Here is a 20,119-nt window from a genome sequence, read left to right as displayed (position 1 = left end):
CAATGGTCAGCCTTCAGCAAAATGAATTCAGCAGCATTCGTGATTATTTATCACAATAAGAAGTAACTTATCTATTGCCACATATATTTACCACATTACGATACAGCTGAATGAAAAGTTTGTAAATTTGGTTTCTGAACTCCTTTTACTTTTACATTTATCCATTAATAGATATGAATTAAACAGATATTAATATAAAAATAAATATTATGCAAATTTTGTAAATATGGTATTGGTATTTAGACCAATTTAATTTTTATAATTTCTGTTAGTGAAGACTAAAGAAACAAAAGGTGGAAAAGGAAGTTCAAAAAAAGAAGCAAGAAAATGTGTAAAATTACTGCTCATTTACTTTGAATAAGCACGTTTCAATAAAATTAATGAAGTAAACTCAGGAAGCAGCAGACACCTCAATGTCTAATTGCCCAGTACATGAGAAAAAAAAAAAAAAAGATGCAGGGAAATTACTAAGATAGCAGCTAAATCAGGAGAACTTTCTGATTTTCATGTCTTTTTTTCTTCTTTATAGTTGTGTGCACAACTTGTAAATCCAATCATGCCATTCGCATGCACCAACCAGATACCAGGCACCTCATTGTCAAACGTGACAACAGCCACTTTGACATTACTCTTAAAGTCACCGGGCTTAAAACACTTAATTTTCAAATCAATTTCTAAGTAGCATTTCTTTAAAGTTCTGTAATGTTTAGAAGTTGGGAACAGTGAATTAGGTTTCTGTATTTTGCCTTTTTTTAAGGCTTTTTTAACACTTAACGGCAAACCACAGCCGTACACCTCCCCAAAACACAAGAGTGTACTCATTGCCACCTTATGTTGAGGCCAAATGCAAAATCATGAAAAGATCTGCAAGAAATAGCTGTTGAGTTTGATTCTCTGATTTTTGTGTAGCACATTGAGCTACAACTTACAAAAAAAAATTCCATGTAATTTAAATGTAAATAGCATTAATTTTTCAGCTGGACAATTACCTTCTCCACCTAGAAGTGTAACACTATATCTGTTTACAGTGTTTTATTTTCAGACACAAAAATTACCAAAAATATGATTCATTCCCAGAAACAGCAAATGAAAACAGTTCAAAAACTTCAAAACTGACGTACTTTACAGGGAAAGCCAAACAAACCCTCACCAGAGATTCTATGAAAGAGGCCAAAACAGTAAAAATGACCCTCAAGGAATAAAAGTTCGTTCTTAGCAAACGCAGTCTTAAAGATGTTTTCTCTAATACTTTGTGCACAGAAGCTTCCACACACAGAAACGTGTGCCTGCATTTATCAGGTAATAACTTCCTTCGACAGGTTGTGCTGTCAGACAAGTTTAAGCGGCCAAACCTCACCATTTCACATTTGAATTAAAAATAAGCTCAACAGGTAGTCCTGACCAAATCCAACCCCTTTATCAGTTTCAGAGAAAAACAAAGCTGAATGTAGAACAGAATTTTTTTTTTATGTAATTGTCATGAAATTAAGTAAAAAGCCTAAACATACTTAAAATGGAACAGAAGTCTGCTGACTTTGGAAAATTTCCTCATCAGAGTGGGGCATCTAATGGTTATAGGAGCCTTCGTTTAATCGGTATAAATGGACCCTGGGAGCACAGCCAGTAGCTCTCCCAGCTGCGTTTCTCCTCTTTCTCCCTCATAATTATTCAGTGAAGAAATAAAATCAAACTACACAGACTGAAAAATATTTCTAGATCATGCAAAAACTTCAGTATATAGTCTATGTGATGCCAGAACAATCATATGTACATACTTCAAAGAAAGAATTTATTTCTGCAAAAATCAGATTCAATTCAATGCACGTTTAGCATTTATTTCCTATTTCACATCCTAAAAGTGAAGGATGACTGAACCAGTTGCTCGTATCTGGCAAAAGATTTTTATGAAAACTTTCTGAGTAAGTAAAATGGAAATAAAAATGCAAGTTTTCATCCTCTGCAACTGTGAGATGCTCTTACGGAGCCATAACTACTGCTGCACTGTAACTGTCAGTTACGCATTATGAAATATATTTTTCTCTCTCTCTAAATAACCTATACCCGAGAACACATTCTCTTTTATGAATTTCTCTAGGCAGACCTGTAGTAATAGATAGCAATAATCTCTATAAACATGTTTCTTGATTAAATATTTACCATTGAAATCAAATACTCTGCCAGTTCATAATGATCAAACAATGCTGTCCTGTGGGGAAAAATGCAAAAATACAGTAACATTAGAAAAGGACAAAGAAGTTTCAAGCCAAAGGGTAGAATTTTTTTTTTCTCCATTTGCTGCATTTTCTAGTATTTTCAAATAAAGACATTCTAAAATAAAGAGACAGAGATACCTTTATTACATGATTCATTTTAATAAATTGTTTCCATTTTTTTTGGTCATGGAGTTTTGTTTTTAAACTAAGTTCAGTTCAATCAATACATTGAAAACTCACTGTAGGAAACAAAGACCTCATTGATAGGTCAACAGGCATTTTACCACAGATTTTTAACAGAACCAGTCATTGCACGTGCCAGATCTTTCGCTGTACCACCCAAGGTCAAGACAGAATTCCATAAACTTCAGCCTCAGTTTGTTCCAGGCAGACCTAGAGCCTCAAATCCATTTCATTGATCCAATCATCAAAAATAATTTGCTATATATTTTGTGTAATAATGCTAGAGTGGGGTTAAAATGGCAGTGACTTAGCTAAACATTTATTCTGACTGCAGCAGGCAAGTCTACGTGAAAAAATATGAAGAAATATAATACTGATATAAATCATGATGACATTTATTAATTTAATAAAAAATATTTTAAAGCTGTCTATACACATGAAAAATTCTCAGGTTTTATTCTACAGTAAGACATTGAATTATATATTATAGGAAAAAAATGGTCAAAGCAGGAAGTATAGCACAATGCACACGCTCTAAGTGTTTTCAGAAGTCAGAGCCCTATTAAATTTTTTGACTCGATAAGCAACACAGAAGGACAGTTCCAAGGTTGTGCTGTATCTCAAAGATAACAGTTCCCTCAGCATTATAAGGGGTAATAACACAGGGTGTACTATAGTTAGAACTGATTACTCAAAAGACGTATTTTAAAAATCATGTCATGGTTCCAAATAAGTAGAGATGCCTCCACTATCTATAGCAGATCCCCCCAGCCAGGCATAAACCCTGAATGCTTCACACACACTCAAAATAAATTCAAAGGTGACTGAAGAGAGAGCAAAGCGATTTATAAAATATTTAGATGGAAACATGACAGTAGGAATGTGAAAGGATCGAGTCCTGCCTATGCTTCACTGCTCCTTCACTTCTCAACAAGTTCACGTTCCTATTCAGTTTATTTATTTTCTGAGAGATTCGGGTGATTTTCTACCTTTGCGACGATTCTTGATAATATTTTTTTCCTGTTTCACGAATGCAGGGGCTAAAAGCGTGCCATTCTTTTTCTAAACTTTTTTCCAAGGACAATCATTTCCATAGATATGACAGCCAGTTATCTATTAAGTAGCATGTTGTGTCTGCACAATTTTCTTTGGCGTTCTGTCATCACTTTGTCTTCAATAGTGCTCTATCGCGGCAGCATTTTCAAGTGTACCCAAACCTTATCTTATCTTTAGACCCCTTTTAATTTCTTCAGTTATCTTTGAATCATTCCACCACATACTGTGTGCGAAGAACAATCACGTCAACTGAATTTCTACCAAGTATTTCATATTGTAAAACATGTAGAATAACACTGTAAAATTATTACACTTAAATGGAGAGAGACATCTTTCTTACAAAAATGTATAGATGGGGGGAATATACGATCTTACACAGAGTTGGCAACCAGCACATTTAACTAAGCGTCTTTCTGCTACAGAAGACTGAGGAAACTTCTCCACAGTCCAGTGCCCTGGTTTCAAACGGACTGTGAAAGACTAGAAAGTCTAGAGGTCTAGAGGTTTATTACATAAACAAATGCCATCTGCAATTTTTAAGTCGTATGGAGGTTTATCAACATCTCCACTTGTAGCTTGTAGCTACATCTTGTAGCTGATCAGGTATAAGATAATTTTTAGGGAAAAAAAAAGAATCTTTTTTTAACTTTTTATATTATTTTTCATTCATTTTCTGGAGAACGTAACCCCATTAGATGAGGGGATTTGTTCCACAGCCTCAGGAACTGTTAACAATTCATAGAATCATAGAATGGTTTGGGCTGGTAGGGACCTTAAAGATCATCCAGTTCCAACCCCCTGCCATGGGCAGGGACACCTCCCACCAGACCAGGTTGCTCAAAGCCCCATCCAGCCTGGCCTTGAACACCTCCAGGGATGGGGCATTCCATAAATTTGTTCACCTACTACTTTACTGGAGTAAATTTTCAATACAAACTGTTAGTGACTATTCCTTGACATGGTTCCAAGTTAACTGGAACTGTTTGGATTTTGATTATCAGCACCAAAAACTTTTAACATTTTGACCAAATCACTGACTCTTTCATATTGTACTAAAACCATCCCCCATCCCACGGAGAAGTTCCAACCCACGCGGAAGGGTGTTCCAAAGTATATTATATAAAGTACAATTAGATGCTGTGAATAACTAGGACTATCACGGCTCACAATTTATAGCAAAGTCTGGCAGAGCAGCCTCCTACCTGTGAAGCAATGTTTCCTTATTCCCATCTACAGCATCAATAATGGATTCCTCACCAGCATAGGACGACATCATTAACTTTACAATCTCAGTCGCTCCTTGAGTGGCAGCAAAATGAAGCGCTGTGCATTTTTCATTCTGTCAATGGGAAAATAAAACAACATTTCAATATTTAAACCTCAAAAATCTAACCTCCAACCCATTAAACACACCCGTGATCTAGCCCAGCATTTGTAATTCATGAATGCCTAGATTTCTATGCAAGTAATGAAACTTTAGTAGTGGAACTCTGAAGAGATCTTAAAGACTAGAAAAGACTGAAGAGAGAGTTTTAAAGGATCACTACCAAGGGTCTTATTATTCTACACCAGGTTCCTAAGATGTGAGATAATCACACTCTTTACAATCTTTTGTAATTGAATTAATAAACAGACACACAGAGCACACTTTAATACAAGAGATGAAGTAAAGGAATACTACAGAAAACCATAGGTAGACCAGTACAAATGAATAAGCAAACAAATGGGCCTATATAATACAGAAAATGCATTATTTTAAAATGGGCTTGACTTCCTTAAATGGAATCTTCCTTAGATGTTCTTAAATAAAATTTTATGCAGGGTAAAAATAACTTGCTCTAATATGTTATTAAACCATTATAAACTAGAAAGTCATAAAATTATTAAGAAATAAATAAATGATTAGAACAGCATTTGCCAAACCAGAATTTCATTTAGCCAGATGGGACAAACTAACTTTGACACATGCCTGAAGGTTCTGACTTTCTGCTTTTTAGAGCAGGAACATTCCAGTGAATTCATTGGAATAGGCTTTTCCACAACGCCATAAGCATTCTCAAAAGTCTTACCCATCACAAAATCAACAGCATAAATCACCTTGTTCAAAAGCTGCGCATTCAAAGAATCAAGACAATAAAAGAAGGCTAAACCATGTTTATCTTTTCTCTCGTAAGTTGATTTCAGCCTTGCAAACAATTTGTTTAACGACAGGTATCTTCAGGAGTGTTTACTCATCACGAAGCCGGGCACGGGCCCTTACACCAACAGCATCACGGGAGCAATAGCAGTATCACAAATCACAGAATCATAGAATGGTTTGGGTTGGAAGGGACCTTCATATCATCGAGTTCCAACCCCCTGCCATGGGCAGGGACACCTCCCACCAGACCAGGTTGATCAAAGCCCCATCCAGCCTGGCCTTGAACCCCTCCAGGGATGGGGCAGCCACAGCTTCTCTGGGCAGCCTGTTCCAGTGTCTCACCACCCTCACAGCAAAGAATTTCTTCCTAAGATCTAATCTAAATCTCCCCTATTTCAGTTTAAAACTGTTATCCCTCGTCCTACGGCTCCACTCCCTGATCAGGAGTCCCTCCCCATCTCTCCTGGAGCCCCTTTAGGGACTGAAAGGGGCTCTAAGGTCTGCCCGGAGCCTTCTCTTCTCCAGGCTGAACACCCCCAACTCTCTCAGCCTGTCCTCACAGCAGAGGTTCTCCAGCCCTCTGAGCATCTTCATGACCCGTTCCAACAGGTCCATGTTCTTCCTGTGCTGAAATCTGTGCTCGCTTACAAAGAAGACTCTGGAAAGGCCAGGGCAAGGCTGAGAATAAACAAGAATGATAAGAAAAGGTCAGATCAAAGATCTCATTTCTCAGACTGGATGATAGAGGGTGCACAGTAAAGAGTTCATGGAGAGCACCGACCCGCTCTCCTAGATTCCATCTCTTCATGACTTAAGGACTTCCTGAGCTAGAGGGAATGTCATCATACTCCGTAGTTGAGGACTGATTTTTCTTCTGTGGATCTGCCCAAATGCATTTTGAATCCATGCAAACTTTTCAGAGTGACAACGTTCTACGTAACTTGTGTAAAGAAACATGCTTTTTTGCCCAACTGAACTAGAGTCTGGTTTTCATTTGCTGCTCTCTACGTTTTGCATTGGAAGAGGCAATAAGCAACGATTCTCTGCTCATCGTTTTTTCATACCACTTAGAGATATCTAGGTTTTATCAAAATTATATTTCGCTCTATTCAAAGCTTTACCTGTTTTAGATCAATTTGGGCTCCAAATTCAATGCACATTTTAATCATTTCAAGGTCCCCACTTTGAACTGCCAGATGAAGTGGACTGCACTTTCCATTATTGGTAAAATTTATGTGGGTTTTAGCAGAGTGACCCAATTCTTCACCTGAGAAATGAAAATAAATGGAAATTTTTTAAGAGAGAAAGGTAACAAGCTATCAAGGCTTTCAAAATGAGTCTATTAACTGGGGAATAATATTCTCTCCCTCAAAATATGAACCTTTCACATCTAGCATTAAACAATAGATGGGCACACATTTAGGAAAGCAGTTAAGCTGGTGCTGCAACCCTGCAAAAGTTACTACCATGAATTGCTCACAGGAATAATTGCATTAACTTCTTGTAAGTTCAATCAGTTATAAGTGCTTGTTTGCCCAGTTCTTTGAGAATCAAAGCAGGAAATTGGTAATGCTACTATAAACAATAAATCTTACTGATTACTTGGGAACAACATATTTACCTTTTTTTAAAAGAATTTCCATACATGTTTTTGCACCTGAAAATGCAGCTGCATGGATAGGCATACATCCCGTTTTGTTTGGTTTACATATTTTCCCTCCGTTTTCAATCTGAAAAAAGAACGCCTGGATATAGCTTAATGACACACAGAAAATTCTGACCAATAAACACACTACTTCAGGTGTAGTCTCCCAGGTAGCTGTCTCCTTTTTTTATGTTGTACATTCATTGTTGAAGCATATATCACTACATCTATACATACATGTGCTTCATTTTGTGTTCTGACCTTCAAAAATAATTTAAGTTTCATTTCTGTTTGCCATTCTGATATATTTATATATGCTCCTGAAAGATTAAAGTTTGTTAGTAACCTATGCAAAGTTACTTGACTATTAGGTCCATGATTAACTTTCCTCCATTGAACAGAGACAGCATGCAATAACACTGCATCAAGGTAAACAGAATCACATCAAAAGGTGATAAATAATTATACCTACCAGGAGTGTCAGCGCTTCAGGATTATCCTTGTAACATGCTACAATTATAGGTGTGTTCCCTGCTTCACCTTCCAAATTAACATCTGTACTGCTATGCTGGACTAAAATCTAAATGTTTAAGAAAACATTCAGTCAACCGTAAGCCAAATACAACAACAAATTCCTATTCCATTACTTTTGTTGTTTATTACCCATAGCACTCTTGTGACTTATTCCTTTTGCATGCCAACAGCCCACAAAGCATAGGCAGAGGAGGGACAAAATGAGGGAGAATGTAAAAAAATGCAGGTGAAAAATGCAGGTGGGAATAGACAAAGAAAAGTAAAATTCTTTAGAGCAGACAGCTGGGTAACTGGGATAAACCTTGCACATAGCTGCAGAGTATCTTGAATTTTTATCTAACAACTTCCCCAATACTGGGAGAAAAACTTTTCTGTAGGAAATTGCAGATGGGGATTTTCAACTGAAGTTTGTTACAGTGTCTTGTAATGTTCTGTATTCCCTGGAAAGCTGCAATGTTGTAGGTGCTGCTTGATGAGGCACCTATGGGACAGTTACATAAAATCAAGGGAGATGGGACTAGATGAAACCAGGGACCCTTCCAGTCCTGAATTCCTCCTTCGTTCCCTGCGTTCACAGCTAACATGGAGCTACTGGTATCACCAAGTACCTCTACGACAGCTTCCAGCATTTTTTGAGAAGCAAAGGATCTGGAAATTATAATGATCATACTGCACTGCATGTTTATTCCTCTAACCACATATTTATTTAATAGTCCAGTAATTCTAATGAATTTTTCTGTGCTGGAGGAACTGGTACATTTTAATCGCTCTCAGGAAATTTGGCAACAGACGCCAAAGAAGAATTAGCTTGAATAAACAACAGAGCAGGAAAAAATGAGAGCACATATTTAGTCAAGAGCAGAGCTGTAAAATGACCCAAATTCACAACTCGATACAAAGCCCATTTAAAAAAGTCATTGTATTCCAGATTTAATTGTTCTTAATTCGTAATAAATACAGATTTTGTAAAAGACGTGAGGATAGTGAAATATTTTAGCACTGAAAATCTCTAAAGGATTTTAAGTCTTGAATACAGGGATACGTTTTTCTTTTGTTTGGATGAACTAGAAAAAGAGACAACTTTAAAAGGAAAAGCAAGTGATGTGGTGTTAATGTTGTATTCACCTAGTAAATTCAAGAACTTGACAAATTCTAAAATTCTATCCAAATGCCGCATATGGCACATTCTCACTTGGACAGATGATGAAAAAATTATGCTGCTTAAAGTCTCAATGCTGTTGCTGTTTCAGAAGATTCAAACCGGACACCTTAGTAATTTCTTCACAATATATTTTGGTGATTTTTAATTGCAGCTTTAGTTCTGCTATTATTCAAATGATTATTACAATGTCATTTTTAAGAACTGTGTTTTCTGAATAATTTTAATCTGGTTTTCATATTAAAAAAATAATACACTAGTTCCAAGAAAATTTTGATACCTCTATGACTCCCTATACAGTTGTAAAAAAAAAAATAAAAATCAGAATATAAACTTTTGAAATTAACATGCCTACACAAAATTTTAGTGTTGAAAAGAACCTTTTAAAATAAAATTCATTGTGTTTGGAAAATTTAAAAGAATTCTCCATGAAGCATAATGACTGCTGTCACAGCACAAATCAGCATTTATATAAATCAGTAAGTAACTTTTTACTTGCTGTGCTAAGAAGACACAAACATTTCTACAAGCATCACGTTACACATCCTGCTCGCTAACCAAAGCCATGTGAGGAGATACAGCACGTATAAACAAGGTGCTGATGTCCTGCACGCAGCTGCCGTTGAGCGACTTATCAAGTCTGTATATTTATGTGGACTTTAGACTTACCCTAACAATTTCATTGTGCAGGGACTGCACGGCCATATGTAAAGGTGCCATCATATTGGAGTTGAGGATGTTTGGATTGGCTCCTCTGCTGAGAAGCAAACTAACGCTTTCAACCTGGTTCTTCTTGGTGGCCCAGTGCAGCGGGGTATTTCCAGAAGAATCCATCACATTTAACACTAGAAGAGTAAACAAACAAACAAACAAAAAAAAAAAAGACAAAAGCAAGCAAAAAAACCCCAAAACCATCAAATGTTCTGATAGCACTGAAAAAAAAATGTCTTCAATGGAGGTTTAGGTCTGTGCTACGGCATTTCTTTGACGAGAAAAAAACTGAAAGATTGCATGTCACTCAGGGCATTGTGTGAAATTGATTAACTATTGTGCTGAATACACAGTATTGGTTAGAGAGAGGAGAGGGGTAAAACACCTATTTCTTGCCCGTTATTATAGAACTTTGTCTCCCACAAGACTTACTCGATTTCCCCCTTTCCTTGCCTATTCTCTTTCCTGTCTTATTTGACTTTGCAGCTGTTGCTTTAGAGGCTGCACTGAACAACCGAGTGTGAATAAATAAAATAATAGATAATAAATATGGGCTTGCAAATTGTAAGAAGATTAAAGACCATATCTGTTCTGATTCACTTAAGAACACAGTAATAAATCAATACACGCCAGCTATGAGACTGGTCTGTCCTACACATATACTTTGAGCTTCAAAATTGCAAATAAACTAAAATATTCTAAAAAATAGTCTAAATAAATATTCTAAAACAATAAGACAAAAATTATATACTAAAAAGAAAAAAAATATATTTCAGACAGAACAATCTAAAATTAGATTTGCTATCATCAGGTGCAAAAATGAGATTTTCAGGGCTACTGTATGTTTGCTCAGTAGCCCACACTCTATCAGTGGTTCTATGTAGTTCACAATTCTTATTAATCATGAAACAACACCTTTTACACAGACTGCTTTTCCATCATTCAAGTCCCCGTGTTCTCCTATTTACCACTTCTTCCCTGAATTTCTTCAGATGGCCTTATCAAACGTTCATTCTTCCCCACTATTAAGTAAACAAGTTGTGATGACAACTTGAATGACAAGTATAAAAAAACCAAATCAATTATCTTTTACATTTCCAGTATTATAAATGTAACAAAAGACACATAATTAAGATAAAAGTCAGGCACACTGTACTTCACTGCAGTTTTTTTTCATATCTGAAACTGTAAATCTGAGTCTTAAACAAAATAAGACACATTGATTCACTGCAGCAAAGAGAAATCAGTCCTAATATAACAAGGGCTACCCAAAACACACCCGAGACACTGAAAACTGTGGCAGACAGTTTGAACTATATTTAAATCTATAAACGTAGATAACACGCACCAGCTCTGCTTCAGGTAGTTAACAAACACTTTGATTATTGAATTATTTTTTTTGTTCTGTTAAATAACATAGTTCATAAAATGTGTGTTACCTTCACAGGAAGAATCATCTATGATCAGCTGCATTAATTCTATTTGACCTCCTTCTGCAGCATGATGCAGTGGGGTGGCATTTAATTCATCCACTTTGGTAAGCCCAGAACGATTCTTCTTAATGAAGCTCCGTAGCCTACAGGCGCTTCCATCTGAAATCACCTATTTTGGACACAAATATTCTCATTTTCTCATTCTCCCCATAGGCAAGGTGTTAGCAACGCTATAATGTGTTACTGTCGGCACATTACCACTCAGTAATTCTCTCCCAACTGTTTAGCTTCATACAGAAGTAAACAAATCCTGATCAGATTGAGCCAACAGTGAAATTCACATTGATTTAATTGATTGTAAAATCAGACCCAGATTAGACACCGTGCAAAAATAACAAAAATGGAAATTATCTTGAATACATTATTTTGTCTTCTGTAGTGAGCTCAAGATCCTCCCTCCACCATGGAAAATCTCAAACAAGCAAATTCATCACTTACTGTTTTATACTCTCTCCAGCTGTGGCCATGTCAAATGAATTCAACAGAGAGGAAAAATTAATAATCTTGATACATTCCTTTTCTAGATCTTTCTACAGAGGCTGATACTATGCCCTGGGCTTTCAAGTTCAGCTGTTGGGTTTCTGTGATGTTCTTTGCGTCAGAGCAACGAATAAACTCTTTAATTTCAGCAGTATCCTAAAAGCATCCCATGGGTTACCGCTTCCATCTGAAACAACCCAGCATCTTCACAGCATAATACAAGAAAACCCCCTCTGACAGCTCAGCCCACTGACACCTTGATATCTCCCTGGTACTGCGCTTTGCAACCAAAGCCCATTATGGAAACCCTGCTGACTCTTAGTTTAAGATGTTCTCTAAATATTTTTGTTAGAGTATTTCAAAAGCCATACTTGTATATGAAGAAAAGTGATAGAAAAAAGCATGATTGCAGTAGAATGGGCAGGAATTGAAAAACAAGCTATTAAAAAATTAAGAAGGAATAAAAAAGAAAAACTATTCAACAAATTTGGGAGGAAAAAAAAAAAAAGAGAAAAATGCATATCAAAAGTAATGCAAACCTTCCCAAAGATGTGTAAGCAAGCAAAAGGTTAAAAAAAAAGGAAATCCCCTAAAATCGCTCTTCCCTCAATCCCCTAAAATCGCTGTTCCCTCCTCAGCTGCAAAAGAAAAGGAAAACTTTGATGTCCAGGGTCCCCTGAGCCATGAAGATTCAACCATTTTTGCTGTGATTAAGCAGATATATATTATGGGGCAGCCCATTCATATGCTTAAGCGCGTGTTTAACTCCCCTTACCTTCATAGTCCCATTGACATCAGTGAGGTTATACATGTGACTAATGTTACAAAGGGGTTCAAAAATTTAGAAGACTGGGGCCAGATACAGGGGTAGCATCTGCTCCAAAAGTGCAACTAGAAAAAGCTAAGAGAAAACAGGTGGTCTCATTGTGGAAAGGGTATTCAAGGTAACTCAACTGTCATAAAAATAAATCGTCAGTTACATACATAAATATCCATATATTTTATACACATCAAAAAGCTAGTCAAGAAAACCTTATGGTAGAGCCTAGTATCTTCTATTCCTTCTAATATTCTAACTCAATTGTAACAGTAATGATTTTCAAACCTTTTTATTGATTTAAAGCACATTTTGCCATGCTTTCCATTGGAATTTTTTGTCAATGTAAGACAAAACGTGGCTGAAATGTGGCATGATGATAATATCTATCAACAAAACCAAGATTTTTTTTCAGCCAATACTGCAGCGTTTCGTTAACAAAATAGGGAAGGATGGTATCGGTTAGGTGTTCTCAGGACTTCGGTGGGTTCAAAACAGCAAAGCAAGCTGCTTTAAACAGCTGCAGCTCCTTTGCACTTTGCCTGAACAGCGGCATAGTGGCAGATCACACACCTGAGTGACAAGCAGCGTTATGCTGAAGAGGTGTTGATCGGGACTACAGCCAGCACACAGAAAACAAGCCTGGAAATGATCTTAAGAGGTCTTTAAACCCATCCACATACGTTGTCAAATTTGTTTAGCCTGCTCTGAAAAAGCTCCAAAGTTACCCAAGTCATCCATCCCATAGGCAACTTCTTCCTTAGCTTAATTATTCTTACCCTTAAAAAAAAAACCACTTCCCTAACTTTTGGTCCAGGTTGCAATATAAATACATCACTTCTTGTCCCGCTCTCTCTGGAAAAGGGAAGAAGTTTATAACCTTCCTGGCAGCAATTTTGCATTCGTAGGTTGCGCGGACTGGTTCCCTTTTCCCTTCAGAACAGTTCCAGGGCTTCTAAACTTTCCTTTCGGGACACTTTTGCTAGATGGTCCACTCATTCCCCTCACAACCTCTGCACCTCCCTCTCAGAGGGGTACTCTCTGGGGAGGGTACCCTGTCCCCTGGGGGGGTGCAAGCCCCATGGCCACTGCTTGCCACCCACCACCCCGCATCCTCCTTCGCCCGCTCCCCTCACAGCACCACAGCCTTGTGCCTTCACCCTCCATGGCCAGGGTGGCTCCCAGCCCTGCCTCCCCCCCGTCACAGCTCTTCCCTCAGGGCTCTGCTTGACCAGCGAGGGGCAAAGGGCCTCCTGGAAGAAAGCGTCTCCGGGACCTAACCAAGGCCAAGCCGCCCCAGAGCCTCCACTTCACCCTTCACCTTCACCCCTCCTTGTCCCAACTCCCTCACACCAGCCCCAAGTCTTGGGGACCATCTTGTCCCTCGGCTGCCCCAGGCTGTCCCCTCACCCTCGTACCCCGCTCCCCGCCCCAAACCTCCTCCGCACCCACCTTGAAGACATCCTGCGAGGCGACGGAGGCGGCATCCGCCTCGCAGACGACGCCCTGGTAGGAGCTGGAGACGGCCGCCTTCTCCCGCGACTGGCAGAGCCGCAGCAGAGAGCGCTTCATGGCGCCCGCCCACCCGGCTCCGAACAGCTCCCAACCCGCCCGCTCCGGAGACCTGCGAGGCGAGAGACCGAGTGACGGCCGGAGCCGGGGCCGCGCCCGGCCTCCCCGCCGAAGCGGCGGCGGCAGGAGGCGGGGAAAGCGGGCCGGCCGCTCCCCGTCGGAGGAGGCTCCCCCCGCCCAAAGGCAGGTCCCGGGCGGTCCCCCGAGGGCGCGAAACCCCGGTCACCTCAGGGGAAAGGGGGACGGCCTCTTCCCGCCGCTGCCCCCGGCAGAGCCGGCCGCTCCCCGCCGGGGGAGGGTTCCACCCCGTCCAAAGGCACGTCCCGGACGGTCCCCCGGGGGCGGGAAACCCCGGTCCCCTCAGGTGGGCGCTGGGCGGGTATCCCTGCAGCCGGCTGAGGAGGTGCCGCTGGCAGGCTTAATGGCGGGGGAGAGGGCGAAGCCATCCGTCCCCGTTGGGGTTTTAGGTGGGCTTTTTGTCTTCGTTCCCCGGTGGAGGAGCTGACAGTGACAGATGTGCACGTCTGTCCATGGAAGGGCTGCAGGGCCGAGAGTGCCGCGTGTGAAAATTAAAATAAACAAATGGTAAAAAGGGGCAGCCATAGTCCGGCTCTTCTGCAGGGCCTGTGGGGCACCCTGTGAGGAGAGAGCCTGCCCTTCCTGGCCTCGCAACTTTTAACATCCCGAGTTGTTAACATCCTTTAACACCGGTTTCCCCCATTAACTTCTCAGCCTTTACTCCCTAGTTGCAAAATTTCCCAGTTTTAGAATTGGAGCGTCGTGGGAAAGCGATAGGGAGAGCACTGAAAGGAGCAGCCCGAGGTGTTTCAAAGGGTTAATTACTAAAAGCAACTTCCACTGAGTCATTCTTGCTGAGTCTTTTAACAGAAACGTGTGTAACTGGGAGAACTAACAGTTTACTTAATGCGATAAGAGCAGCCCTACCAAAGGTCAGGTAGCGGCCGGGGCGGACGCTTAGGAAAGGCAGTAGGAGCCATCCGGGATGACTTCTTCCCGGCGTGTTCACGGTTTATGGCAGCCCGGCAGCTTCAGGGCTGCCAGGACCCGGTGTCGCACCCAGTCCAGCCTGTTTAATAGCCCTCGACTGGCAATTCTCCATTACTTCCCTCATGCCTTTTTCCGAACCTTTTTTTATACCGTCCGTGCCACAACATCCTGTGGCACTAAGTGCCGTAATTTCATTATGTGTTCGTGAACAATGCTTTCTTTTACCACCAGCCTCACTTAGTGCTCCCTAGTGTTTTTATTTTGAGAAATGGAGAGTTGTTCCCCATTTTCTTTATCCCTGTTAGTCCTCGTAATTTCACAAAGTTCTTCCAGCTCTTTGCTCGCTGATGAGGCTTGATTCATACAGTTTTCCTTCCTAGAGATGCCATTTTGTACCTCTGAACGTCCTTACCCTGCTACTCTGCATCTTTTCCGTGTTACTTTTGAAATGGGATGGCGAGACCTACATGCTGAAGTCAAGGTATATTCAAACAATAGTACTAATTGTTTGTTTAATTTTTTTCTTCATCCCTCTCCTAAATGCTCACAAAGGTATTTGCTTTTATTGAATGCCACTGAGCTAATTTTCCTGAGAATTTTGGCTGCTTCACCACAATCCCTTTTCTGAGTGGTGACAGTATAAATAAATAGCCCTCATGTGCTACAGTCACTCGTATGAGAGTAGTTATGTTTCCTCTATGTGCCCACCTCACATTTATCACCATTGAATTTCATCTGACATTTTGTTACTGTATCACCAAATCTTGCGGGACCTCCCACAATCATCTGCATTTTTGGTCATTCTGAAAAATTTAATAGTGCCTTCCAGATCACCAGATTGTCTTTGCACCAGTGACCACAAACACATGTGCCAAGGTGGCCAAGAAGGCCAGTTGTATCCTGGCTCATATCAGGAACAGTGTGGCCAGCAGGACTGGGGCAGTGACCGTCCCCCTGTACTCCCCACCTCGAGTGCTGTGTCCGGTTTTGGGCCCCTCACAACAAAAAAGACATTAAGGGGCTGAAGCGTGTCCAGAGAAGGGCAACGGAGCTGGTGAGGGGTCTGGAGCACAAGTCTTGTGAGGAGCGGCTGAGGGAGCTGGGGATGTTCAGCCTGGAGAAAAGGAGGCTGAGGAGAGACCTTCTCTCTCTCTACAACTCCCTGAAAGGAGGGCGTAGCCAGTCACAGGTGACAGGAGAAGAGGAAACGGCCTCAAGTTGCACCAGGGGAGGTTCAGAAGATTCAGAATGGATATTAGGAAAAATTTCTTCATGGAAATGATCATTAAGCATTGGAACAGGCTGCCCAGGGAAGTGGTGGAGTCACCATCCCTGGAGGTATTTAAAAGACATGTAAAATTAATGCTGAGGGACATGGTTTAGTGGTGGACTTGGCAGTGCTGGGTTAAGGGTTGAACTTGAGGATCTTAAAGGTCTTTTCCAACCTAAACGATTCTATGATTCTATGACTAACTTTAGGGGTTCTACGGAACACCTCTTCTTGGGGAAGACGTCCTTCTATTCCATATTTTTAAACCCTTTACCAGTTTCAAAGAAATCCTTCCTGTCTGGCCAATGACAGTTTAATCTTGTTTAGAGACTGTGAGGAGGGACCTTGTTGAAGGTCCCAAATCCAGTTGCCATGGGCATCGTTTGTGCCTTTACACTTGCTGATTCCTTCAGAGAGTGTCCATGGCTTGTGTAATGCCAGACTTCTCTCCACGAAGGCTGTCTTTGTTGTTTTGATCATAGAGCCTGTAACTCCAGAAACGTTTATAGTAAGTGGCTTAAGTTACACAACCTTAACTAAGTAGTCTTAAGATCATAAAAGTAAATAGGCCTAAGACTAACTAACTGGGTGGTTTTAAGTGCTTGTGGTGTAGAGCTTTTATCCTATTAATTATTAGACAGCATTAAAAAATGGAACAAAAAAAGTTTCTTCAACCCACATTGTACTGTAGCCAAAGGAATTACATACGTTCACCAGTGGTGCATTAGGGCACGTTTTTATTGTTATGTCATCATTAATTGTGACCAGAAGAAACAAGGTCATTTATGCTATAGCAAGAAAGCTGTACTCAAGAACACTAGCCATTAGTGCCTGTGGAGTTTCTAATAATGTGTCTTGGGATTAAGTCACTGGAGGAGCCCTGTGTATATGTAAACACTTTTCCTGGTCCTACCGTTAGGAGCAGCCCCAGTTGGTGACATTGTTCGCCTTCCCACAGTGAGGTCCCTTTGAATTGGCCAGGAAGGCCAATGGCATCCTCGGTTGCATCAGGAAGAGTGTGGCCAGCAGGTCAAGAGAGGTCATCCTGCCCCTCTACTCTGCCCTGGTGAGGCCCCATCTGTAGCACTGTGTCCAGTGCTGGGCTCCCCAGTTCAAGAAGGACAGGGAGAGGGTACAGCAGAGGACTACAAAGATGATTAGGGACCTGGAGCATCTCTCTGATGAGGGAAGGCTGAGGGACTTGGGTCTTTTTAGTCTGGAGAAGAGAAGACTGAGGGGGGATCTGATCAACACCTATAAATACTGAAAGGGTGGGTGTCAGGAGGATGGGGCCAGTCTTTTTTCAGTGGTGCCCAGGGACAGGAAAAGAGGAAATGGGCACAAACTGGAACGTAGGAAGTTCCATCTGAACATTAGGATGAACTTCTTCACTTTGAGGGTGGCAGAGCCCTGGAAGAGGCTGCCCAAAGAGGTGGTGGAGTCTCCTTCTCTGGAGACATTCCAAACCTGTCTGGACACGTTCCTGTGGGATCTGCTCTGGGTGACCCTGCTCTGGCAGGGGGTTGGACTGGATGATCTCCAGAGGTCCCTTCCAACCCCTACCATCCTGTGATTCTGTAATTCCCTGTCTGGCCTTGACTTTTCTCTCGCCCATAGTCCTCTTTATGAGAATTTAAACTCAACAAATAACACTCGATATTGTATAAAGACAAAGAAATTATATTTTCTGCAAGAATCATTACCTGGAAATAAACATATCACAGAAACATTGGTAAATGTTAGTAAATCCATCATCCATTTTTTTTCTTAAAATCCCTTAAATTGCAGTCAGAGTAATGCTGTGAAACAACAGAAGTCACAATCCTTGAACACCCATAGTTTTACTTATTTTCTTGAATCTCATAATGCTACCTCTTTCTTTTAAAATGACTGTTAGTTTTCAGTCTTCTACTAAATGTTCAGAAAAAACTGATCGAAGCATGAAAAATAATACAAAGGTTTTCCGTTCCCAGGAGGAATCAAATGGAATTTTAAGTGGGCTGACCACAGCTTTTATTCCTGCACAATGGTTTGACATCAGGAACTAATTCACATAAGTAGTCAAAGAGTAACCTTCCTTCCAGCTGTTTTTCCCAAGAGTGGGTTAAAATACATTTATACCATTTTATTTCAAATACGGTCTTGCTAATGGTGGAATAGTGGCTCCATTAGTCCAAGCGCAAAATTCACTGAAGGTAATCATAGAGCAGCATTTCATTAAAAATGTGATTGTTTAATAATTAAGTCGTATATACAGAAAATATGCACCATTCCAGTCCTGTAGCCTTAGTAATACAGCACTGCAGTTTTGTTAATTTTGCAGGCCTAGGAACCGTAAATTCAAGCAAATATCAGTAATGAAAAGGATGTACTGTATGGGGTTTTTTCTTGCTTTGCAAGTGATTTATTTGGCAACAGTGTTATGGAAATTGTGATGTACAAGATGATATTTAGGGTTTTGTGTTGTCAGCTAAATTCAGTAAATGAAATGAATTCACGGTGCAACTTCAGGTATTGATTACAGTCATCCGGAAATTAATCCGAGCTGCTGCCTAAACAAGCAAGAATGTGTTGTCTCTTACAAGTTTTCAGAAACACTATTTGCCACGGAGAAAATTCCTACTCTCTTTTGAAACCAGCGAGGTGAATTTAACTGACATTTTACACTTAACGCCTAATGGAATTTTGATTGCAGTTTTGCTGCTTGAGATTTTGCTGTGGTAAGGAACATGCTGCTACACCCAGCAGAAGGATTTAAGTTATTGACAGGTGTATTACATGCCTCATTAAAAAAAAAAAAAAAAAAGAAAAAGAGGATTTAGAAAACAATAATTCATTCCACTACACTGCAGTCTTTTTTTTTTTTTTTTTTGGAATGATAATCAGATATGAAATAATATCCAACAGATTTTGAGTCCTACTCTTAGTGCTTTGAACAAGAAGAAATTTAAATAGAGGCCTACAGAGTTCAATCTATGCCTTGAAAGTAAATATAAATTGATCTTATGGTTGGTATCAATTGTGATAAGTAAGGGAGGTGATACTCCATGAGAACATTCTTGGTAAGAAATGCTTCCCAAGGTGTCCGGTACAGCCCAACAATTAATTGCGGCGCCTATTGGCTCCGAGTTAACTCCCAGACAAAAAGCTTTCAACTGGACTGAGAGAAGGTTTAGGTGTGTGGTAGCAAAAGTGAATGAAGTCCCTGTCCCCGAGAGAGCTGGGTGCTTTGGAGTGGAGTGTGAAGAGATGAGGGATGACTTAGGTACCCGTTTCGGGCAATAATCCTCCCGTGAAGCTGGGAGCTAAGCCATCTCTTGCATCTTTTAAACAAGTTGAGGGCTTCTTACGTGCCAGGCATCGTATGCCTCCCTCAAACTAAACTCGCTGGAGAGCAGCTCTGAGGAAAAAGACCTGGGAGTCCTGTTCCAGAGCCCTGGAAAAGGCTTGCCCAGAGAGGTGGTGGAGTCTCCTTCTCTGGAGACATTCCAAACCTGCCTGAACACGTTCCTGTGGGACCTGCTCTGGGTGACCCTGCTCTGGCAGGGTGTTGGACTGGATGATCTCCAGAGGTCCCTTCCGACCCCATATCATTCTGTGACTCTGTAAAGAGATTAATACATACTCTGTCTACTTCTTAATGAAAGCAATTATGGCCACCAAACGTCAGCTTGCTCTCTGGCAGTGATGCTCTCACCTCCTCCTGTTGAAGCTGTGCCAACGCACAGCCAGAGACTGTCAGGGTCAAAGTGCTGAAGTCTGGTTCCCCACCTTACCAGAAAACTTACCTTCCCGCTCCTGTCTCCAGCACTGGTTTTGTGGTTTTACGTTCAGCTAA

The 20,119-nt window shown here is 40.6% G+C and overlaps 1 protein-coding gene across 1 annotated transcript in view; it reads right to left on the bottom strand.

The window, feature by feature from the left end:
* Positions 1-14,078, bottom strand: part of TRPA1 (transient receptor potential cation channel subfamily A member 1) — a 37,944-nt gene extending 23,866 nt beyond the window's left edge. Inside the window, exons 1-8 of the mRNA XM_074146674.1 lie at positions 13,884-14,078; positions 11,081-11,243; positions 9,600-9,775; positions 7,710-7,817; positions 7,214-7,322; positions 6,714-6,859; positions 4,655-4,791; positions 2,158-2,206 (exon numbers count right to left, since the gene is read on the bottom strand). Of these exons, the coding sequence (XP_074002775.1) occupies positions 2,158-2,206; positions 4,655-4,791; positions 6,714-6,859; positions 7,214-7,322; positions 7,710-7,817; positions 9,600-9,775; positions 11,081-11,243; positions 13,884-14,003 (1,008 nt within the window). The 5' untranslated portion in view covers positions 14,004-14,078. The remainder of the gene's footprint in view (positions 1-2,157; positions 2,207-4,654; positions 4,792-6,713; positions 6,860-7,213; positions 7,323-7,709; positions 7,818-9,599; positions 9,776-11,080; positions 11,244-13,883) is intronic.
* Positions 14,079-20,119: the final 6,041 nt, after the last annotated feature.

The sequence above is a fragment of the Numenius arquata genome, chromosome 4 (assembly GCF_964106895.1).
Source record: "Numenius arquata chromosome 4, bNumArq3.hap1.1, whole genome shotgun sequence".
Taxonomy (NCBI): domain Eukaryota; kingdom Metazoa; phylum Chordata; class Aves; order Charadriiformes; family Scolopacidae; genus Numenius; species Numenius arquata.
This window is presented reverse-complemented; position numbering and strand designations above follow the sequence as displayed.